This window comes from Taudactylus pleione, unplaced genomic scaffold (assembly GCF_031769625.1).
Source record: "Taudactylus pleione unplaced genomic scaffold, aTauple2 ptg000610l, whole genome shotgun sequence".
NCBI classification, from domain to species: domain Eukaryota; kingdom Metazoa; phylum Chordata; class Amphibia; order Anura; family Myobatrachidae; genus Taudactylus; species Taudactylus pleione.
Genome location: NW_028285012.1, coordinates 1,019,448 through 1,045,317, shown reverse-complemented (window position 1 = coordinate 1,045,317; position 25,870 = coordinate 1,019,448). Strand labels below are relative to the sequence as shown.

Below are 25,870 nucleotides of genomic sequence, written 5' to 3'. Positions count from 1 at the left end.
AAAATGGTTTCTGATGCTTTTATACACCCAACTAATGGGCATTGCCCAAATGACACACTGTCCAGACCAACATAAAGATCTTCACATAAGATTACGTTTTATTTGGCCAAGGATATTACCAATTATTATTATTATTATTATGAAGATGATGTAAAAGTTGGTCTGGCTCATATCGGCACTATTTTAATCGATGTCCCCCACCGGGTACAATAGACACAAGTCCGGGGAGTATATTTAGTAAAGTGCAGGTTTTTAGAAGTGGAGATGTTGCCCATAGCAACCAATCAGATTCTACTAAACATTTATCTAGCACTTTCTAGAAAATAGCTAGAATTTGATTGGTTGCTATGGGCAACATCTCCATTTCTAAAAACCCACTTTAGTAAATATAGCCCCAAGAGTTCTATGTAAAGATAATAAATCAAACTTTTCCCCTAGCTATTGCCTGAATATTTACCCATTTGTACACATCTCCAGAATCAAGCATGAGAAGAATAAGCTTGAAAGTATTTTAGCCACTTACCCTTAAACCAACAATTTCCAAAACCAATATTACCACAGTAATAAAGAAAAACAAATACACTGGTAGGTTAATTGTCTCCCCACCAAAATAAAAAAAACCCTGGTGTGTATTCGTATACATGTGGTAAGGAATATAGCGGGTCATTCAGACCCACTCGCGAGCGGCAGTACGCTCGCAAGTGGGTCGATGTTCCCCACAGCGCATGCGCACGACGGAGGGAGCTCCGTCGTGCGCATGCGCGAGACCCGACGAGCGAAGGACTTTCCTTCGCTCGGAGTGTCTCATCAAAGGGGGCATGCTGTCGATGGTGACTGACAGCACGCCCCCTTTGGTGGGCGTGCCTGCCAGACGGAGGCGTTCCCAAGGGAACGCCTACCGTCTGAAGCCGGACCCACTGACATCACTAGTGATGTCAGTGAGAGTGATTTTGGCTCTGATAGAGCCAAAATCACTCCTGGCCTTGCGGTTGAGAAACCCAACCGCAGGCTTTTACTCGCAGTTCCGATGGTCGCGATGGTCAAGACCATCGCGACCATCATTTTGCACGCTCGTATATGCTGTGGGTGGTGACCCACAGCTATACGAGCGTACAGGAGGACGCTCCATATTAATGGAGGTGGGCCCTGATTCAGAGCGAGCGCTCTGGTCAGAGCGTCCGGCTCTGAATCAGGGCCATAGAGTGTAAGCTCCACTGGGGCAGGGACTGATGTGTATGGACAAATATTCTCTGTAAAGTGCTGCAGAATATGTGTGCGCTATATAAATGACTGATAATAAGAACACAATTAGATGGTGCCCCAGTAACATTTTCCACATAACAGTAGCTCGGCAGCTGTGGTGTGGATAACATTCCAGGAATGCCATCTGATTTTTATTTTTCTATAAGTAATAAATAGGGCAGACCTTTATTGGTTGTATTTCCAAACACATGCATTTGTACTGCAAATTAATAATTCACTAAGGACAGGTCTTATCTATTCTCCAAGACAATTATGTTACCTCACTCATGCGAAAGGTGTTTAAATCAGACTCTGGACTTAGACGTTACTATGATTGACTTGCAGTGATTTGATGGCTATAAACCAAGTTTACAGAGCAGTAACTGCTTTAATGGTAATCAAGTGGAAGACATATTACAAAAAGGCCTATAATCACTTTGCTGTTTTTGGAATTGAAAACACTTTGCAGAGCTTTAAACTCTTTACTTCCATAAGTAGAGTTGCCACTTGGCACATATTTTACCAACCTGATCAACAGCAGGTTGAGCCGTCTTGGTCATTGGAGCTCCAGATAAGAATGCCCTAATAATCACCTACTTTTAAAGCCAGTGGTCTCCACTTGCTACCATGCTAAAGATAATAATCCTTCATTGCTCTACATGAACATGGCCATGTTGGGACCTTATATGCTTAACTAACACGTGATCCATTCCTATGTTGAAGCCTTTGCATGCAGTGTTCCCTCTTCGTGACATCATGACAGAGCCATCTAGGAATAGGCAAACTAAGCAAATGCCTAGGGGTATCCAAGCCCGCATAGGGCTGATGGAGGTTTGGTGTAGGCATGGCTGGGGCACCTGCTGCCAGAGGGCAGCTGGTATTCCCGCTGCACAGCGACCACAAACAGAGCTCATCTGATAGCTCCAGCAGCAGCAAACAGTGAGCGGGCAGCTGCAGTTTGCAGGGCACCTGGATGGTGGCTAGTGGTTAACGCTGGGGCGGCATGCATCGAACATGGCCTGCCAGCCTGAGCCAAGAAAAGCAGGTACCTTGGATCGGGTGTCAAGTAAAGTAAGTCTGGAACTGGGAGGATGGGGTTCTGTGGTCCTCACTGCTGGGAGAGGGATGCTCTGCTAGGATAGTAGTGCTGGGCGAGGGTGGGTGCTGAAGTGTTGTGCTGGGAGAGGGGGATGCTGTGCTGGGATAGCGGTGCTGGGTCAGGTGAGGGATGCTATCGTGCTGTGCTGGGATAGGAGTGCTGGATCAGGTGAGGGGTGCTGACACCGTGCTGGGCTGGGAGAGGGTGGGTTACTGTCCTGGGCGAGGGCCAAGGTGATGGGTGCTGTGTTGGATTATGAGTGCTGTGCTGGGAGAGGGCTGCTGAGTAAGGGGTGCTGTGTTGGGTGATGGGTGCAGAGAGCACAGCACAATGGGGAAAGGGGCCACAGCACAGTCAGACCACGCCCCTTTGAGACCACACCCCTTTTCAGGATCCCATGGGGGTACCACCCAAACTCTTGCCTAGGGCTGGTTCTGCATCATGATATCACATGTTCTTAAGGTGGAGGGCAGTGGTGGCCGGCACAGGGCACAGTAGTACCCTGCACACACACACACACACACACACACACACACACACACAGTGATAAAAAAAATATAGTAAAAACACTAAAACCAAAATTGGAATGTGTAAACTGGATTTATGTTGGATAACATAAAATATTAAGGTGAAGGCCTGATCACCTGACAAGGGGCCTGACCAGTGGTGGACGCAGTGCGTTTTTTGCCACTACTACTTCTACTGAGTCTTTACGCTAATGCCAAAGTACGACGCCCACCCTCTGAGGCACTAATCAGTTAAGACGCACCATCGGAGATTGCCTCAACCCTATGGAGGTGCAGAATCTCGGTCTGAACATGGCCACTACTGTCAGTGTACCTGCGTCTTTGGACACAGGCGCTGACTGCGACACACCCGCGTCTGGCTAACAACCCGTTACCTTCAGGTACGCCCTCTGAAATCTCCAGCTTTTGCTTCAAAATTCGTTCTGCAGCTTGGATCGGTAGCCATTGGGAAGCATGCGTGTAGTGCGACTCGGACGCATGAGTCAACTGAAAACATTGGCCTCTTGCATGCGGCATCGACACTACATGCACCTCTGAATCAGGCCCAAGGTCTCCCCAATGAAATCAATGGGTATCACTTGTCAATCCTTTCAATGATTCAAAAAAAAAAAAAAAAAGGTTTGCCGAACTAAAGGATCCCACATTTACTGAGCTGTCCCTTTATTAGGTACATCTTCCTAACAGCAAGTTATTCTCCCAATTGCCCTTAGAAGAGCCTGAATGAAATGAGGGGTAAAAGGGTAACACAGGAACGCTGGCTCATGTCTACTTCAATGTGTCCCATAATTGTGTATCCTTACTTCTAATAGCTGCTTTCTTCCCACCACAGATAATGAAATCAGCGAGATCTGTGACTGGGATGACCACTGCATTAAGCTGAATTCACTATTGTGTTCTTAGGACCATTCCAGAACATTTCTAGCCTTGTGGAATTAAACATTATTATGCAGAAAAAGCCCTCAGATGGATATTGCAGCCACAAAGTGCTGAATACTATTGATAATCATTTTCGGATATTCTGTGATATGCAAACATTGCTTTAGTTATAGCAAGGCACCAAATATGTGGTTCAATTATTCATGCCACCTGTCAGAATGAATCCATGGATTTATGCAATTCTGCTATATCATGATGATCCCATTAACGCGAAGAAGGTGAAAATTACATAACTGCATATTTGCCAACTCTCCCTGATTGTCAGGGAAACTCCCTGAAATAGCATCAATCTCCCTGACTCCCTGGAGAGTCTAGTAATCTCCCTGATTGCACCTTACCCCATTATGTAACTGTTATGTAAAACAAAAACAGAGATATGTACACATTCAAATGGGACCATTAGTATAATTTCCCTGCATTGGTTATAAGGCACAATGATCCCTATGGCTACATGCATTTTCTGAAAAGTATCTGTGTTTTCATCAATAAGTAGATCTTACTATCTGAATGCAAATCAATTTTATGACATGCCTCTCAGATGTAGCTGTACAGTCCACTTTACCACCGCGCTCATAGGTGTTGCTTACACAATCTCCCTGATACGCGTTTTCAAAAGTAGCAAGTATGCATCCAGTATTTGTGCCCCTCAGCCCAATACTTCCTGTTCTCAGTGACAGAAGTGGAACTTGCTGACAGAGTTAGCTGGTATCTGCTCATTTTCTGCACATAAGAAATGGTTACTGAACGAGAAATCAGTTATATGTACCTGACTAGCTGCCCATTATTGCTCCTTCATAAAGGAGAAGCCTAAAATGCTCCATTTATACAGCTGTCTTCTGCGTTTTTCTTTCACGTAAAATCTGCAAACGGAGTTACGTACTACAGCCATGGCCAAAAGTTTTGAGAATTACACAAGTATTGGTTTTCACAAAGTTTGCTACTTCAGTGTCAAAGGCTTTTATTGACAATTACATTAAGTTTATGCAAAGAGTCAATATTTGCAGTGTTGACCCTTCTTTTTCCAAGACCTATGCAAATCGCCTTGGCATGCTGTCAATCAACTTCTGGGCCGCATACTGATTGATGGCCGCCCATTCTTGCCTAATAAATGCTTGGAGTGTGTCCGAATCTGTGGATTATTGTTTGTCCACCCGCCTCTTGAGGATTAATCATTTAAGGATTAAGGTCTGGGGAGTTTCCTGGCCATGGATCCAAACTTTCGATGTTTTGTTCCCAGAGCCACTTGGAGCACCTTGCCATAAGGCAAAAGTGATAACTATCATGCTGGAAAAGGCATTGTTCGTCACCAAACTATTCTTGGATGGTTGGGAGAAGTTGCTCTTGTAGGATGTTTTGGTACCATTCTTTATTCATGGCTGTGTTCTTAGGTAAAATTGTGAGTGAGCCCACCCCCTTGGCTGAGAAGCAACCCCACAAATGAATGGTCTCAGGATGCTTTACCGTTGGTATGATACAGGACTGATGGTGTCATACCAACGGTAAAGCATTCTGAGACCATTCATTTGCAGGGTTGCTTCTCAGCCAAGGGGGTGGGCTCACGACGTCCGGAGAAGGAAAGCGCTCACCTTTCCTTCTCCGGACAAGCATTTTTCCAGATGACCCAAACAATCTGAAAGGGGATTTATCAGAGAAAATAACTTTACCCCAGTCCTCAGCACTCCAATCCCTGTACCTTTTGCCGAATATCAGTCTGTCCCTGATATTTTTCCTGGAGAGAAGTGGCTCCTTTGCTGCCCTTCTTGACACCAGGCAATCCTCCAAAAGTCTTTGCTTCACTGTGTGTGAAGATGCACTCACACCTGCCTACTGCCATTCCTGAGCAAGCTCTGCACTGGTGGTGCCCGCAGGTGAATCAACTTTAGGAGACGGTCCTGGCACTTGCTGCACGTTCTTGGGCACCATGAAGCCTTCTTCACAACTATTGAACCTCTCTCCATTGAAGTTCTTGATGATCCAATAAATGGTTGATTTAGGGGCAATCTTACTAGCAGCAATGTCCTTGCCTGTGAAGCCCTTTTTGTGCAAAGCAATGATGACTGCACGAGTTTCCTTGCAGGTAACCATGGTTAACAGAGGAAGAACAATGATTTCAAGCTCCACCCTCCTTTTAAAGCTTCCAGGATGTTATTCTAACTCAATCAGCATGACAGAGTGATCTCCAGCCTTGTCTTAGTCAACACTCCCACCTGTATCAACGAGAGAATCACTGACATGATGTCAGCTGGTCCTTTTGTGGCAGGGCTGAAATGCAGTGGACATTTTGTTTTTGGGATTAAGTTCATTGTCATGGCAAAGAGGGACTTTGCAATTGATTTCAATTCATCTGATCACTCTTCATGACATTCTGAAGTATATGCAAATTGTCATCATAAAACCTGAAGCAGCAGACTTTGTGAAAACCAATACTTGTGTCATTCTCAAAACTTTTGGCCATGGCTGTACTAGCAAAACAAACGCACAGTTATTAGTGTGGGGTATTTGCAGTTTGTGACATAATAGTTGATGACCAACAAAAGCAAAAGTGATGTATAAGACTTTGTGGAAGGCAAGCGCATTTAGCTTTCAGTTTTTTCACATCCCAGTGGATGGTGTAAAGTGCATTCCTCCTCAGCACCTACCTTTAGAGTGCACTTGGGTCTGCCGGGTTCCGGCTCAGTCTGTCTTATCTCAAGTCCTTGTGGGCATTTCAGCAAACAGGGGACTTTGCATTCAAATGTTTTAACACATTCATTTAGTGCAGGTGTAGAAAGGCTAGCATTACTCAGTTAAGGCCCCCATACATATAACAACGGATTGCACGATCCTGCAATCGGAAATGCCGACCGGTGGCCATCAATGATCCGCGATCTGTCGGAGGATCAGTAACATCCACCATGTTAAATTTCACAAATTTGATAGTGATAGGCATATCTGTGAAATTCAACATGTTGGCTTTCACTGATCCTCCGACCCAGCATCTGGGGATTGCAGCAATCAGTCGCTGATGTATGGGGGCCTGTACCCGTTGAAATAAAAGGCACCTGACAATCCCTCATAGTTATGGAAATAAACAAGATGACATTTATTTACATTTCCAAACTTTACTCTCCAGCACTGCTCACCTACTTACTTAGCAACAGTTACACTTGGCTTCAGAACTGACATTCTCATGCAGTGTGGCTCACATACCTGCTTCTTCTCTATGCTAACTTACTCATGTAACACTAGGCCACACTTGGTATTTAACAAATGCTGTCTCGAGTCTCCTTTCCTGCACTTGGAGTGAACAATTATTATTATTTTCATTAATTATTATTATTATCCTTTATTTATATGTCATTTAAAATTTAAGCTCTCACCACTTGGCCCACTGCCCTGGTTGAGTTTCCTTACTCATAACTTTGTGCATTTGTCCGATGTTTACCATCGTCTCCGACAAGGGACTTTGGATAGGTGTTGAAATACCGACGCCTATCTGAATCCCGACGCCGGAATCCAGGAGGACGACAGCCCCTACGAAGGTAAGCCGGGGTGCCGTTAGTGTTCGCCACGAGGGGGGGGGTGTTATGTTTAGGCAGCATAGCAGGATTAGCGTTAGGGTATGGGTTAGGTTAGGCACTCCTAGGGGAGGAGGGTTAGAGTTAGGCACCACTGGGGGTGGGGGTTAGGTTTAGGCACGAAGGGGGGAGGGTTAGGTTTAGGCACTAACGCGGAGAGTTAGGGTTAGGCTACAAAAAGGGAGGGTTAAAGTGAGAAGGGCAAGTATACTTACCCGACCCCTGTCAGGATAAAAACCATCGGGATGTCGCTGTCGGTATTTTGACAGGAGACATCCCGACAGCCGGCATTACATACCCATTCCCTCTACAGGAATGGCGAGATTACAATTTATCAAGCTCTAAAAGGATTAGCTTTTTGGAGCTTCTCTTGGCAGCTAACCATTAGCTACCAATTGCAATTGGTAAGCTCTGATCCAGTGAGCTTTACGATTTGCAAATGCACAGCCTTTCGGGGTTGAAGTCTTCTACATATACATTTAAATAGCAACAAAATACTTTTGAATAATACCAATTTCACACATACAGCAAAAAACTGTTATTTTTGCTGTGAAAAAAAATATTTATAAAATTAAATTAAAGTCAATCTTTAGTAGATCTCCCCTAATGACAATGATTGTACACCTTTACCTATGGCTGGGGAGTTCAACGGGGGCACTCCAGCTGTTGCGGAACTAAATATCCCTGCATGCCCTGCCACGGTTTTGCTATTAGGGAATGCTAAAACTGTGGCAGGGCATGCTGGGATGTATAGCGTCACAACAGTTAAGGTGCCCAGACACTAGGCAATATTTTACACGATCAGCCCGATTCCGACGCATCAGGGCGACAGATCGTGTAAAATATGTCCTAATCGTGAGTGTCCACTCACGATCAAGATGCCGATGCGCGTACATCGCATCTTCAGATCTTGCCTGCTGCAGGCAAGATCTGAAAATCTCAGTCACGATGCACTGGAATAGTTTAAGATGCACGATAGATCGTGGGTCAATTTGGATTGTTTTTAACACCAATCGTGCCAACGACTGCAGGGGGAGAAATCGGACACTATATCGGATCGTGACCTGAACGCCTAGTGTGTGGGCACCTTTAGAGGGCCGCAGGTTGGACACTACTGACCTATGGCATCCCCACATGCTGAAGAAGAAGCTGTACTCAGACACAAACTAGGGAACCTTACATCAGCATTGGGCAGAATATCTGAGGCATTTTAATATGCAGCGTCCATAAAAATAACAGAAAGTCATTAAGTTTTTTAAGGGACTTGTCATGTACTAATCTGATCAGTTTAAGAGAAAGGAAACTGGTTCTTTGGAATGCTATTGATGTGAAAAGCATTTAATATAGTTCCACGTAACCAATTGCTACATAAAATAAAATGAATGGAGCGAAGGGGAAAAATATTTATATATTGACTGAGGGACAGGAAGCAGAGTGTTGCTAGACATAGGGGTAAGAATCCTTTCCATAACTCATACAGGTTAAAATTGACAGATGGGTCTAGAGTTTTTTTTTCTACCTTTTCAAGATCAAATCGTCATGATTTTATCCGGGACTGAACTTGATTGACTTGTATCTTCTCTCAATATTACATATCTATGTAACAAATCCATTATGCCATTTCCATACGCTTTAAGGGCCTGACTCAGCAATATCTGACACCTCCTTGCTGCATCTGCGATTCCAGCGCTGTGGCCGAGGTCACCATCTCGACCATTGGTCGCGATGGCTGTCCTTTTGGTCAGGCTGCCGTAGCTGAAAGCTTATAGCAGCCTGGCCGGGTCTGGTCAGCCTCCGAGGCCAGGAAGTCTGTGTTCATGGACGCAGATCCTGGCCTTGCCACTCCCATAAAACTATATCAATCAAACGGAGGCATAGGGGGGTCTGCGTGCGATTTCGCAGAATGGGTCCTGCGTGCATGTGCAGATTCCCGATAATCGTGAATCTGTGATCAGCAGTGCACTCTGTATCAGGCCCTTAGACAAAAAGATAAAATTAATCACATTGCTGAACTTTTTGTTTGTGTTCTGCATTCTTTGCCAATATGTTGAAACAGAGTCCCAAACAATAATTTACTATGTACTGAGCAATCAAACATTATTCTTCTAGAGCTGTTAATACAAATGCTTAGAACTCATGCATGAAGCTATATGACGAGAGTTACCTGCATTCTGTAGAGTTTCGATGTTCTGTGGTCGAGTGGCGAGCTCAGCCACGGTCTGCACAAACTGAGTCCGTGCTCTCTGATACTGCTCGAAAACTAAACATAGGAGACAGGAATTACAAGATCAAGATAATCATCATCTTATGGGGAAAATTAATGTTTTATTACAATTAAATTTAAGACAAATGGAAATTCCCCCATGGTTTTCTTCCAGGGCAATAAGGCCCACAGTTTTGAATTTGCCAAAGTTATAGAATATTTATGAGAAAATTATTCTATTTTTGTTGTAATAAGAAATTAAATGTTTTTAGAAATAGCCACCAATAGTGTTGTAGGACTTAAGGGGGAATTAGCTTCACAGCGATGAACAATAACTCGCACCCCCGTAAATGAGCAAGGGAAAAACTTGTGAAGATGTTAATGTGCGCTGCCAGCTATCGCGGTAATATTCCGGCAGCACATCACTATGAATTGACTCCCCTATAGCTTCTCTTTAAATAGAAATATATTAAAATAAAAATTTTTTGACAGTCTGTTGCACATCTATAATTACTAATGATTTCTGAATCTTTCCTATTCACCTGTTCACTAGATTACAAACGTCAAGGAGTGACCCTTCACTTATGTGCATGACCAGGACCACCATCAGGGGAGGTACAAGAGGAGTAAGGGGTCTGGATGGATGAGGGGGCCCACCGTGAACTGCCTGCCCTGCCTCCTTTGAATATAACTTTTTTCCTGCTCAATACAGAGAAATATAATGTAGCATAAACGTGCCATCTCTGGTGGGCAGGCCATGGCTGACCATATAGAGAGTCCATTGTTGCAATCACTCAGCAAATCATGGGTATGTAACCTATTAATGTAGGGCATGGCCCCTATCTCCTCACTGGTGACCTCCTACCCCTCACATGCCACAGCAGGACCAGCACAAAATGGCTGGAGAGAAAGATCAGTCAACGAGTAAGTGGGGCTGGAGAGAGACAGGGATTTAATTAAGGGAAGGGGGTTAGACAGAATGATTGTTTTTAATATGATGGTGAAGGGTTTACTGCCTATAATGGGATTCAGTTTAATAAGTGGACGTGTTGCCCATAGCTACCAATCAAATCATTTATCTAGTACATTCTAGAAAAGATAGAATATGATTGGTTGCTATGGTCAACACCTCCACTGTTGTTTTCATACACCACCCCATTAGGGAGGTAATTTAGGTGGTTAACGAATATATATATATTGTTAACTGATGTGGGAGTTATTTAAATATAAATAAAGTATAATAATGGGTTTGAGATAATAAATTAAGGGTCTAAAAAATGTTAGCCCTGTATTATTAGTGTTGAAGGAGTTAGTGATTTTGGGAAAGGGGTTAATTAATGATGAGGGCATAATATTTTGTGGCTGTCATTGGGATGATCTCTCTAATGTGTGTCGGTTACTTTGATTTTCTCTGTAATGTACTGGGGGCGCAGGAATGCTATATGTATTGTATGTCAGTCACTGTTATGATCAATATATATACACATAGTATGGAAGTACTTATGTTCTCTATAGTGCACTTTGTATGGTATGGCTGTACTAATTATGATCCCTCTAATGTATGGTGGTTACAGTATTTCTCTTTGTATGGTATAGTCACTGTGATGCTCTCTGTATGGTATGGCAGTCCCTAGTATGCTCTTTGTAATGCTCACTGTATGGTACTGCTGTCGGTATCAAGTTCTCTGTAACGTATGGCAGTCACTGTATTAACAAGCCATTTAAAAATGTTGGTATGGGATATTTTTGGAAAAGATTTCCAGGATTTATTTTGCTTCTACAATATGTTGGGAACTCTTTTATTTCAGCATCAAGGTCTTACTGGTATGTTAAAATACCCAGCAGATCAATTAAATGACATTGAATTTGCCTGTTATATCTGTACTGTGCCCCATAATTTCTGATGGCAGTCTCATTGGTGTGTGCATGATTCACCACAAAAGAATCCCTCACAAGTGGGCACATTGTGCTTACACGGATGTACCAGACTTGTCTCACACTAGCAGTTCTATAGTGTTTATGAGAATCCAGCAATGAACACTGTAAAGACCATTTATAAAAAAATAAAAAAAAATAAAAAGTGTGCACTTTGCCATTTCTGCTCTTACGGTGCCTACACACTAATGGTGCGTACACACTGGGCGATTAAAGTGGACGACTGAACAATAACAATATCGTTGTCGTTCAGTCGTCCACTTTATCGTCCATTTTTAACACAAAAACGATGAACAATAACGACGACGCGCGTTCCCGCGGGTCGTTCGTCATCATCGTTCATCGGGTTAACTAGCAGGCCAACCTGACAATGTCGTCAGGTTACTGCATGTTATGGAATGGGAGAGAGAGCCCGGCGCTGAACGATATCGTTAATTATATCGTTCAGCGGGTGTGCTCAATGTCATGAACGACATTGGGCACACCCTGCTGAGGACACACTAGGCGATATCGCTCAGCACGTCTAGTGTGTATGCACCATAAAGGGGGGCATCCACTACACGATTTTAGCAGGCGATTGAACGATAACGACATCGTTATCGTTCAATCGTTTAAAAACAGTTTATAAATCGTGCAGTGTTTGGTCATTAACGATCAACGATGCGCGCTCCCGCTGGTCGTTTGATCGTCTCGTCGGTCAACTGAACGTGCAGGTCAATTTCACTTTATCTATTAAAGATAGTTTGCAAATCGTTCAGACTGAAAGATAAAATTTCAAGGGAAAAAATCAAGGGAAAATAGTTTAGAGATTGGACAGGGAGTAGATCGTCTAGTGGATGTGCCCCATTAGCGATATTTTACACGATTTGACCAATTCTGAAGCATCGTGACGTCAAATCGTGTCAAATATGCCCAAATCGTGAGTGTCCACTTGAGATCACGTTGCCGATGCGCGTCCCCGAAGGTCGTACATCGCATCTTCAGATCTGCCGTGCTGTAGGGCAGATCTGACAATCTCAGTCACGATGCACGATAGATCGTTTGTCATATTGGACAGTTTTTAACACCAAATCTGTGCCCACGACTGCCGGGGAGAGTTCAAGGGGAAATCGAACACAATGTCGGATCGTGAGCACATCGCCAAGTGTGCAGGCATCTTTACACTCCACTTGCAGAATGGCCAACTATCAGCTGCTGCTATTAGGCTTGAGTCACACACAGTAGTTAGGTTTGGTTACCATGGTCACTTCCTGTCACTAGCAGCACTACGGAGTAGGTCTACACAAGATCCTTTACATGTTATACATACGGCAGCTGTTTATTTTCTTACATTATAATTTCCAAATGTTCTTTTAAAATAAATAAACAAAGAAAGAAAGAACAGATTGCTTTGACTGTAGAGTGCAAATGTTTGACCCTATTGATGAGGTAAGCAGGTGATACAGAGTACCTACATATAGGATTGCACCGTGCATGGTTGCATCTACATGCAACATAGAAATTTCTTGCTGCAGAATAAGAGATTGTACATTTAAGGGGCGTTCCTGCTTTAGTTTATGAGTACAGACCCTTCTTCCACAAGCAAAACACCCAGTTTAAGACAAATCCTTTCAGGCATCAGCCCATACATTCCATAGAATGCCTTTTGCACCGTCCAAGCACAACTTACTAGGAAAATGGCATTTAAAAGGAACAAACAACAAATGGAATAAAAAATAAATAAAAACATTACAATGTACAAAAGCGACACTTAATAGAAGAGGACATCTGGGCTTTCATTAATAACAGTTAAGACACAACCAATAATGAGCTTTATATCAGTAGGGGAGGGGGGGGGGGGATAAATAAATGAAGAGATAATTCCAAAATTAGCAGGATTGACTCTGAAGAAACAATTCTCCACAATCAATTAACTTACCACAGTATGTTTTGGAGTGTAGAAGGAAAGCGAAACACCGAGAAGAAATCCAAGCTGGAGAGAACATACAAACTCCCCGAAAATAAGGCCCTGGTTGTAATCAAACTCCTGACCCTGATGCTGCAGAGGCAGCAATGTTAACCACTGTGCCACCTAGTTGTCTAAGCAATAACTATGTTAACCAACCAAATGCTTGGTATGATTCCCCAGCATCATTCAAAAAAAAGAAAGCTAACACCTTACTGGTTGCTATAGGTTACAGCACTGGTAACAGGAAGCATTGAAGGATCAGACCCTGACATTATTAGTTTGGCTACAATATTACATTATAAACACAGAGGTTTGCTGCGAATAAACTGTGTACTGAGGAGCCTTACCTTGCAGGACCTGCCTCTGGCTCATGGCTGTAGCAGGTATAGGGGGGCGTGAGTGTCAGCAGCTTCGGTGTGTCTGGAGCTGTGGAGTTGAGTCGGTCTCCAGGGCTAACACAGTGTATCCGTCTCCATGGAGACCACAGCGGAAGCGGACGCTCCGAAGTGTACGGGCTTTCGGAGGGGTTGCTAGAAGGAGAGAAGACGACACGTGTAGCGCCGGCCCCCCTCCGTGACGTCACCCGCGGTTCAAACCATCGTCTCCCCCCTTCCCTGAGCTGAGCGTCGAGTGGGCCGTTCCAAAGCCCCGAGGCCAGAAGGGAAGGGCTGCGTGTCGGTTGCCTTGGCAACGGCGGGTGCTTGTGTGGAACGTTGGACAGTGAGGTCGCGGTGTCGGGCTCGTCACGTGGTTCCAAAGAGAAAAAAAAAAAAGCGCGTTTCCCTGACGGCGGGAATGTGGCGGCGGCTGCTGCTGCGTCTCTTTCTCTCCCTCTCTCTCCCCTCGACGCCACCATGTGCGATAACGTCGCCAAGCGATGAATGTCAAATAAAATGTACAGATCCCAAATGGCGCTCACATTAATAAGCACTCAGCTGGGTCTGCGTGTATTACATCGCGCGTCTGTTATACACGCAGAACTATTGTAAAGCGATTTAGCACCAACTTCTGACAGGAATTATTACCGTAAAAGCTCATAGGAACGAAGCACATTTATTAGGGGTAAATTTACTAAGATGGGAGTTCTATTTAAGAGGTGATGTTGCCCATAGCAACCAATTAGATTCAAGGTATCTTCTAGAAGGTGCTAGATAAATGAGAAGTAGAATCTGATTGGTTGCTATGGGCAACAACACTTAAATAGAACTCCCATCTTAGTAAATTTACCCCTTGGACTCATGCATTATATGAAATACTTTCTTTGATGAAACATTTGTAGATATATATATATACATACAAATGGAATGATAGAGAAAAATATATATATAGATACTATCTGTATATGTGTGTGTCCGTATGTATATTAAATACATAGAGAGCACATATGTGTGTGTGTATATATATATATATATATATATATACACACACACAGACTATTATATATCCTATTACATTATGTATGTATATATCTCACTGATAAGTTAAAGGTGACTTCTATTTAAATACTTTCCAAGCCTACACAATAATATAAAAGTCACATGGACTGTGCAGCTCAAAGTTTTGCAAACTCTCCATAAAATAACTAGCAGTAGTCACAGTGCTATTTACCACCATGGGCTCTACCACACGCCCACATCCGAATAAACAGCAACACTATGATAATTGCTGTCCAGCCACCAGCTCCCATAAAAACTGCCACACCTGTAATGTGTCACCTATATTCCTAAATACAACAACAAATGTTACAAAGCACCTATGTTTCTGCCCATGGAGACGCCTGTTTCCTACAGCAGTATTTGCTTTCTGCAGAAACAGTTAAAGGCATCCATAGCCAGCAGCCCATTATTTCAGAAATGATGATCAGCAAATAGAAATCTAAAATGGAAATATTTACTGTGAGACATAACATAAAGGAACACTGGTACAGTTAGATAAATAGACGTTATAGGCCTAAACTATCCTGACAGGATTATTATTTAAAATCTATCATGTTTGGGTTTGTTTTGTGCTACTAGATTGTTTTGCTCCTAATCACATAATTACGAGCAACTATTAAATCTCTGTATAAAATACTTTACATATTTTTAAAACCACATCATAAAATAATATATGGTGCTCTCACCGTGATCTGAATTTAACTTTGTAAAATACCATTTGCACTCAATAAAAATTACTACTACTGTTTATTTTGATGTTTTCAGTCTTCATCCCCATTGTAATAATCCATAATATAACAATCACTCTTAACTGCAGTATTTGTAGACTAGAAGAAGTCCAGATTTTAGGTTTTCCCCAGTCCATTAAGATACGCTGATGTATTGCAAAAGGATAGATAGATAGATAGATAGATAGATAGATAGATAGATAGATAGATAGATAGATAGATAGATAATGATGTGTGTAGAAAAATTAATATAATTACACACCCGAATGAATATAATAACACAATAATTACACACATTTGTCTGTCACAGTCGTAGGCTTTACCTGATATTTAATTAGCGTTTTCTCACAGTGCTAAAAAATAATATTTTTGTGTCGTTTGTAGAAGCAATGACATGAAAATAGAGATTGTACAATGATTTTCATGCTAATGTACCCAGATTCAAAAGAATATTAGTATAATGACTCCTTGTGGCATAAACTCAGTGGTTTTATATTTTAAACAACAGGGCCCCATTTTCTTCAGGCAACTTAATCACTTTTAAAATGAGGTACACTGAATCTTATTTTCTTTCTTTAGTTGATTTAGTCTTCTGCACACAAATTATGCTAATAAAATAAACTGACTTGTGAAACCTTATGAATCCTTGTTTTTAGTCAGTATTTTAAGAAGATGCAGAATTTAACACAGTACAAAAAATAATACATTGGTAATTACACAGTTGTATGGTCACAAGTATTTAGGATGAATAACACTTTGTGAAAACGTAGAAATACAGTTTAGTTGTTACATTTTAAAACAGCTGAGATTTGACTAGATTTCCAAATGAACTTATATTTTTCAATACATAGAAATGGGTCATGGTTCTTAGCCATTGCCCTAAGCAAGCTATTCCCAACATTTGTATTAGGACTCATTCTTTTTGTCATGATGCCAATCAGATGTGCCACACAAAAATGGAATAAAAATTATATAACAGATTAAATATTTTAAGAATGAGAAATGGAATTTGAATAAAATACACTTTTAAAAGAGATACACATTATATTTAGTTTGTGTTGGTTTTCAATTAAACTCATAATTACTCGTGACTAGTCTTTTTTGTTGCAATATTTTAATATCAGTGCATCGCAGAAACTGAAGCGTATGTGATAACAGCAAAAAGGCTTCAAAACACTGGTAAGGCCTACATGTTTGTTTTCTGGAACGAATACACAAAGCTCAATGCTAGTGACATTCTATCTACTTTCCTTTAAATTATTTATTTTGTTATTTTGTTGTCAGTGAAAATTAGTGGTTTTTTTGTACAGTATGTATACTGTAGTTGATTTGTTTATATAATTATATAAAATGTATTTACTTTTCAGAAATTAGACAAGCAGTCAAACAAAATAAAAAGTGCAAAAAAACTTTTCAATTGATATTTTGGTCTGATAGGTTTGGTTTTGCTCAGACTGTTTGCATGTTCTTTACATAATTTGTGATATAGTGCTTGTGCTAAATTGTTTTCATGATAACAAATACTCTTCACATCTATTGTGTTTGTGTATCCTATTGTTATCTGCATTCAGTGGCCTGTCCATGTATTATTATATCATGTACAAAGAGCTGGACTTTTATGCATACACCAGATTAAAATATGTTGCTAATAAATATTACAAGAAACCTGTATAGAAATTAAAATTGATCATGCTGAAAAAGAACATATTTGTGAAAATATAAGTTGGTCGTGATAATGTAAGTTATTAATTAAACAAACAATTACTGGACACAAGTAACTATCTTTATCTGAACTTATGAATCAAGTATTCTAATTCAAAAGTAAGACATATACAACTGTTACTGTACTCTTTATCTAAATGTCTGCATTAAAATGTTACAAACAAAACACATTTATGTAATTACTTTCTCTGTGAGAAAGCTCTCCCAATATAATAATAAATAAATAAAATCTTGTGGGTAAATGAGAGGCAATGGAAATATATGACATTGCAAAAGCAATTCGCCTACTGATTGCCATTCTCATTTCATTTTTCTTTTCTGTACACACAGACAATAGGCTGTTTTGTGGAACACATTGAAAAAAAATATGGGTTCTGGTTATGTTACGGAGTCTGTAAAAATAAGAAAATGATTAGATCCTTGGCCATTAATGAAATTAAGCACTCATTTCCATAAACAAGCTGTGCAACACCTCAGATTAAAATAGTATAAATGTGGTGCCTTGTGTCATGGTAACACTGATGGATTTTCTACATGTTATAAAACCATAATTAATAAAAGAATTCTATCAAATTATTTGATATAGTATTTTTAGGCCATATTGTTAATGCTACAGCACCGCACCTTGTGCTAAATTGTCACAAATAGAGTTCACATAAGGCCAATGTCATTCTGACTACTGCACAGAAACCATAAAGTTAAGAATTGAAAATGATTTATTATTAAATCAAATGTCACTTTACACTAAAGAGCGTGAGATATAACCTAATTAACATTTACTAAACAAAATGAGTATAGTAGGCCCTGTTCTCTAAAGTGTACAATAAAGACATCCTTTAAATGATTATATACAAGATACACAGGGCACTTAGGTGAGAACCAACAGATTACTGAATAGGGGGATGATGTAGAACCTAGAAAACTTGTAATATCTGCAGATTGATCATTGATGTTGGAGGATGATGTCTCAGAATCTAGTCTCAGATGTATTTCTGATGCACCTGGTGTATCTATGCTGCTACATTCCAATATGTTACATCTTGTGCTGCATACATTCCTTTCCAGCATGTATTTCTTCTGTACATTATCGTGTTCATTCTCCAATTTTTCCCTCTGCTCACTGGTGTGAACTGTTGTGTCTATTAGCAATATAAATAAAAGACAGTTTAGTGTTTCAGATGGAAATCTAACAGATGTATATACATTGTACAGGAAGGGAAACATCCCCAATGTACACCAGATTCCCAACATTATCATCATTTGTTAGTATAGCAATTGTCAAGGTCATCTATGTACCCAGCACTTTCTGCCATTGCCACTGACCGAACGAAATAGACTGGGATGATTAAAGTAACATGTTGCTACACATTCGGATTACCCATAAAAGACTGGCATGGGGCTCTGTGTATGTAACGTGTGCATAATATTCCTATTTAGCTAAAACAGCATATATAGCTCTACTGGAGCTCTAATACATCATTATTGTAATTATTATACATAATTATGTCCTTGGGCAGAAGACGGCTAGCTAGGGAGTGCATTGTACTTTTACACACTACAGTCTGCGCCCTAAAGTTCTCCCCAAGTCGTTACGTTTATAGTGGATGTAAGTGCTTTGCGGAGCTAATGCTGTACTATAGCCGTGGCAGCAAGTGGGTTAATCGATCTCGTTATGTCTATTCACACACTGCACAATAACAAGTAAGCTTGGTGTATTAGTGGATAAACCGAGGAAGCCCACTAAACATGGATAAAGCCTCCCTTGCATTACGTGGTGAGCTGAGATCGATAGAACGTTACCGGGCAGCGGCTTCCTGCTGTAGCCCTAGCTGGGAAGAGAAGCCAGGCAGCAGGCAAGGGGAGAGGGGAGGGTGAGGAGATTACGTACAGCTCCTTCTATCCAGCGCAGCAGGAGGACTCGTACAGGCAACGGGAGGGGGACAACAGGGGGCACACGAGGGCCAACAGTACAGGAACGGGAGAAGGGGGTATATAAGGGCTTGCAAGACGGTCGGCAGATATTTGGGCAAGGCCTGCATTTTATGTTACATCATGCTGACCACAGTATCGGCTCTGGAAATGAGACATTAACTATTTACTCCCCATACCCTGGAGAAGGCTGCTCTTGCGAGATATATATATATACAAATAATAATTTTAAAAAATACGAAATAAAAAAAAATACATGTTCACGACGGACAAGATGTTGAAAGTGAGATTTAGGTGGGCATTCATGAAAGCTTGGAAAGAGAGGCAGCTGTGAAAAATAAAGTACCAACCGATCTGCTCCTAACTTGTCATTTTTCAAACACAGCCTGTACCATGGCATTTAGGAGCCGATTGGTTGGTATTTTATCTTTCACAATTTCATCTCTCTCCAATCTTTCATTATTACCCCCATAAATGCTGTCATTTGCAGTTAAAATGAGCAATATGACCGGATTGGATGACAAATGTCACCTATGTATGTTCCCGTTAAACCTTTTCTTTTCTACTATGCAGAGCAACCCGAAGGTCTGACGCCTAGTATCATATATGTGTATATAACTGTGTATTAGTATATATATATCTATCTATCTATCTATATATATATATAGATATATCTATATATATATATATATATAGACTTCAAACAGGTGCGGCACTCACGGACAATACTTCCAGGCACTGATAGTGAGGGCAAGTTATACATTCCATAACGCTTCCTACATAACTTACCCTCACTATCAGTGTCTGGAAGTATTGTCCGTGAGTGCCGCACCTGATAGAAGTCTCCGTTACTCTGTGGAGGCACCCGGTAAAGCTGCTGTTACTTGCGCTGAGTGCCAGTCCAGTGAATGATTATATATATATAGGTGCTACCGTGCTCATAAAAACAGGAAATATTCGTTTATAGGCACCACACACAGTGCATTATATAGTAGTCTTGCAGCCAAATGATGTGTTGTGTGTATATGGACTTGTCCTGTCCTTTTGTTACTATATAGGAATTACTGCAGAATGTACACGGTACACGGCGAAAGAGACAGGCAGAACAAAGGTTTACAGAGGGCTCTTCCACGGCACCGGGGAGGATCGGCGTCAGCTTAACCCTTTCCTTGCCTCTGCACAGAAGCGATTACACTTTACATAAGGGAAGAAGCTCCCAGCTGGAAGATATCTGTTCTGACTCATCTGACTTTAGTAATCCCCTCACCCACTTCTAGGTGCACGGCTGCTGGAGCCGGGTTGGGAGCTCGGTGCTCTCCCACTCTGTACAGTTTCCAGCGCTCCACATACTCACCACCAAGTTCACATTCAAGATTGTCTGTTTTAAACAGATTATTCTCTGCCAGAGACTGTAATAAAAAAAAGGATCTTTGCAAATCTCTCTTCACTAGAGCTCTGTGGGGAATCGCATTATGCAAAATGCGCATTGGGTGCTATTTAACAGCACAGGGATTTGCATGCAGTGCGCTATTAACATTACAAACATACAATCTCTCTCTCTCTCTCTCTCTCTCTCTCTCTCTCTCTCTCTCTCTCTCTCTCTCTCTCTCCCCCCCCTCTCTCCCCCCCAGACGAAAGAGAAGAGCCTTTAGGGCTCTATATACTAAGCTTTGTTAGGAGATACGGTGATAAGGTACCAGCCAATCAATTGCCATTTTTCAAACATAGCCTGTGAAAATGGCAGTTAGGAGCTGATTGGCTGGTACCTTATCACCGTTCTCTTTATCTCCTAACAATGCTTATTAAATTGACCCCATGATATCTTTGTGCTACTGATGAGTTTAATGGCAACATTGATGAGACCGCGCTGTGCAATAGTTGAAAATGTATTTTTCAGCTGATAGCTCAGAACAGATCCAACATTGTACTTCAATGCCGTTTAAACCAAGGGGTTTACAAGAGATTTGCCTCCTGATTGATGGACTTGTACGCAAATCCATATGATAGGTGCTGCTGAATAGAAACTCTCACAACGCTTCTCCTCGTGCAGATGTGCTTATTTCTTATCATCTACGTCTGCGTAAAACGATTTTGGAGTTTTGACCTTTATATTGCCTCTGTGGTGTCCAATCATTCCAGGATCATCAGTTTCCTCCAATGTTTCTCTTTCCTTAGGCATTGACAATGTGTAGAAGTAACAGTTACGTTACATACATACAGCCGCAGTCCCAATATCACATCACATGCATTTCATTTTACTAAGAACATATGATCCTGAATGGAATAAGGAGGCGCATTGCTAGGTAGCATGACATCAGATAATACATTCTGTATGGATTCTTAACTGAAAAGCTTTGGAAGTTTAATAGAATCACAGGTGGCATTGTACTGGATGATAACCACAGCTTTCTGTCTTTACTTCAAGACCAGTGTTTCCCAGCCTCGGTCCTCAAGGCACAGTCCAGGTTTTAGTGATATCCATGCTTGAGCACAGATGGTTAATTCAAAATAACCGCGGTAAAGTGAAGACATCTGTGCTCAAGTATGGCTATCCTGCACTGTTACTGTAGCTTGGGAACCCCTGTTGAAGACCTTTATTTTATTTATTTATTTTTTCGTCTTTATTATTTTCTTGCTTTGGGTAATATTCAGTTGATGAGAACTTGTTAATAACAATATTTTGATGTGTTGACCTCATAAGATATGACTCTGGTGTACAAGCCATGTTTGATAATGGTACCCACCAATACAGTATTATCCCACCTGTAGCGAGGACTATAGAAAAGGCCCACTATGTTAACACATGTTAAATGTATGTTGTGTTGTTTGTTGGTTTGTTTCTGTTGGCCTGCAGTCGAATAATGCTTTTATGTCACCAAAGTGTCCTTAGTTCCAGTCTTCTGCTTCTCTGTCAGTTGATTGAAGCCACAGCTCTCACTGATATTTGCTATGCTTAAAACATAACCTAAAAGCTGCAAGATTGTAATACATATTTGAGGAGGTGGGTAGACATTAGCGTAAAGGCACACTGTAATTTAAAGGATTTTACTACACATTAAAATAAGATGATTGAAACAATTTTTTAGGATTTTAAGTTGAAAATAAATATATATATATTTTCTCAGTAGAATAAGCGTATATAGTGTAAGTCATGCTAATATTGTGTGTCCAACGTACAACATTTCACTATCTAGGCCCACAACAATAATGCAACTTTAGCCGTGAGTCAAGTGAAGTATTCCCATGCTCATTTGTAATTTGTGGTGTTTGTATAGGCCCTAAACACAATGCACGCATCTACAATGTTTTATGCTAATTCCCAGCATGCAGCCGATAGTTACACTGCACTCTGTAAGCCTATAATAGATGCCTGTGCAAAAAATAAGAATGATTACTTCAAATGCAGCCCGTAACCTTTATACCTACAATACTATTACTATGCAAAAAGACTGGGATAATTCATGATATCTGACGTTGTCCCAGTACTGTTTAATATGAGGTCGATTTGTTTGGGTTAAAAGGGGACAAATTCAATAAGAACACGTCTTTTGGGGGTTTCCTTTTCTTAAGGAAACGTCTCATTTATGGAAATAAATGACAATAAAATCATCTTACAGACCTATAGGTAAAGACTGGTGCTGTGGTTATGCCATGTTGGCGCTCTCTACAAACAAAAAATTATATACTGAACATAAATACCTATTTTGAATATTTGTAATCACCATAGTAAAAATACATTTATGTGCTAAGTTGTTCTGAAGACGAATATAAGAATAAGTTGTGTAGAAACGTGCCAAAAATCATACATGTTTGCTTAGTTAGGTTTCTATAGGGAGTATGCACCAAACCCCGGTCATATGATAAGAACAATCACTACATAACCCTGTGACGATCAGGTCAAGAAATGTGGAATGGGATTTATACATTAACGTGTATTTATCATAAACTAAACTCACAGTAACCATGGCGACATGCGTTCTGCACCAGCTCACTGTTACATATTCCATATCCCCGTGGATCTGCATGTCACACTTTAGTTTACAATTATTGACTAGTACAGTATTATTTCATGAGTTCTATTCCCTATATAACTGGCCGTGCTGAGGTTATGGTACATTTGTAACAACTAAGAAAACGTGGCTCTGCTGGGGGCAATTTTATTTCTGTATGTAACATATGGAAAAGTTTTACATCACAGAGACGGAGTATAGTGAGCATCGATTAATGTGAATAGTTTCACCACCCCTGCACACATGTCCACGACTGCATCGGATCTGATATAAAGTAGCAATCTGAGAAGTCACAGTACAAGGTATTAGTACCCTGGCTTGTCTCAGCTGCTCCTGCCAGAGAAAGTGCCAGTGTGTGCTGTTACCTCCTGCGGACAGGCAGGTGTATATGTTGTGATGCTGTCCAAATATCCTGTGATCTAGCTGTATAACTTGAATTTGATACATTAATCGGAAGGTGTCGGACACAGCTAATGACTGCATCCATATAATTATCCGTACACAAGTGTAGGTATATGTACACCTACATGTGTGCCTGCTGGGAAGTGATAGAAGTTGGTACGTGGACAAACACACACACTTCAGCCCCCCCCCTTTCTACTAGTCACCCGGAGGGGCTTTAGAGTTGGCACCACCACAGTTCAGCATTGTTGCTATTGGCAACGAATCAGCTAGGCAGCACCTCGCAGGGCGTACTGCACTGGGCAGAGGGAGCCTGCTGGCAGCTGCCACGGAAATAGGGGGTGGGGTAATTTTCTCATGCATGGAAACAACATGAAGCAGAGCGCAGTGCGCAGCTCTGCATTGCTCTGCTCGGCTGTCACATCCCATCGCTGACAACCTCCTCATCCCATGCCAGGCTGGCACCGCCAGCAGTAGGACTTTTGCAAAAGTGAAACTCTATCTGCCCCCTGGGGCCCATGTGAGCCACCAGCGCCTGGGAGCAGGGCCGGGTGTGTAGGCTCTGCTCTCAAAGGCCATAGAGCTATGAATTGCAGCAGAGCGGAGGAAGGAGGGGGAAGGGACTGCTCGCTGAGCTGAGCTACGGGCAGGGAAATAAGTCATTGACAGAGGGTACGGCAGGAGCAGCACATGATGTGGCAGCGTTGCTATGCTGAAGGTTATGGAGGAGGTGGGCATGGTTGCAGAATACAGGGTACACTGAGAAATGGAAGAAGACAGAGAGGGAGTATCAGAACTTGGGGGGGGGGGGGGTGAACTAAGGGCAATGACGGGACACGGGATAGCAAGCATTGCTTAAACACATACGATAATTTTATAATTATTTGCAAACATCATGTTATTGTGATCGGGTCACCATCTAACCGCTAATAACGCTCCTTCCTGCCCGTGCACTCCCATACACCGGCTATATAGTATAATCCCTTGTCTCTGTCATTACCTGTGTGAGCTAACAGAAATATAGCTTTCCTCATGGGTAACTCTGCAAAATAGTGGCTAGATTATTTATGCAGAACTGATCATGTTGCATATTGTTACTTTATTTTAACTTCATAAACTGACCTAAGACTAGAGAAAACAATTGCACTCTTTGGTATGTACATTATTGGGACATGATTATCTGTTAAGACATTAGTCGAAATGAAATGACCAGAGATTTGCTATCATATTGCAGATTTGGAATATTCAGATTTTAACTTATTTAGTTTATTGTAGTATTTTACTAGGGCAAAATATCATTTATTCGAAAATAAAGTTGAGCATAGAATTCAGGGTACTATATTTTACATATAAGCAACTAACACGTTTGTATAATCTGTTCTCGGGCTTTGGAGCTAATAGTCAAATGTCTTCTTGGAGTATCACTATCTCCCATATATGTACAATCAAAATATATGAACTATGAGTAACCTTCATTACTAGTAGATGGAGATTAAAATGAATAATCCTAGACTTGCCGAAACGTCGGTATGTAGCTTTGACATGTATTTAACCAATCAGTCAAAACAAAGTAGAAAGCATTGCCAGACCAGTGTGCCCTTTCTAACCGGACACTATTCATCTGGCTGATTACTTACAACTTTTAAAAAATAATATTTATAAAACTGTGCTTAATTAAAAAAAAACTAATTATTTAACAAGTTCTTTTGTGTATGCATGTTTTTTGTTTGTTTGATTTTTCATTATTAAAATAAAATGTATGGATGCACACAATCAGAATAATTTGATACAAAAGACTTTATTAAACTAATATCTGTAATGGTCCAAAATAAGGCATTTTTGCCTACTAGGAATAATGTCTCTTATTTGATGATGTTCTTTTGGTGTCTGTGTTCAGGCATTGTACAAATCGATCAAATATCAGCAAGAGGTCAGTTTCACAAGACAGGCAATTTTGTTAGTAGAAAACCCTTATAGTTGGTTTAGGCCACAGTTGGGTACAATGTTTCCAATAGAATTGTAAGTAAATGTCAGTAAAAGAAAGTACACACACTACACCACTACTAAGTATTAAGATATGTGCTGCTTCTTATTTTGCTGTAAGCATGGAAAAATGCCATATTTGCTGTTCTTGAGTACAGTACCTGAGTATGAACCATTGTATTTTTTATATTGAGTATCTAACATCACTGGATA

At 41.1% G+C, this 25,870-nt stretch overlaps 1 protein-coding gene across 1 annotated transcript in view; it reads right to left on the bottom strand.

The window, feature by feature from the left end:
* Window positions 1-14,143, bottom strand: part of SPAG6 (sperm associated antigen 6) — a 182,593-nt gene extending 168,450 nt beyond the window's left edge. Inside the window, exons 1-2 of the mRNA XM_088454203.1 lie at window positions 13,795-14,143; window positions 9,526-9,621 (exon numbers count right to left, since the gene is read on the bottom strand). Of these exons, the coding sequence (XP_088310329.1) occupies window positions 9,526-9,621; window positions 13,795-13,819 (121 nt within the window). The 5' untranslated portion in view covers window positions 13,820-14,143. The remainder of the gene's footprint in view (window positions 1-9,525; window positions 9,622-13,794) is intronic.
* Between the last annotated feature and the right edge of the window lie 11,727 nt (window positions 14,144-25,870).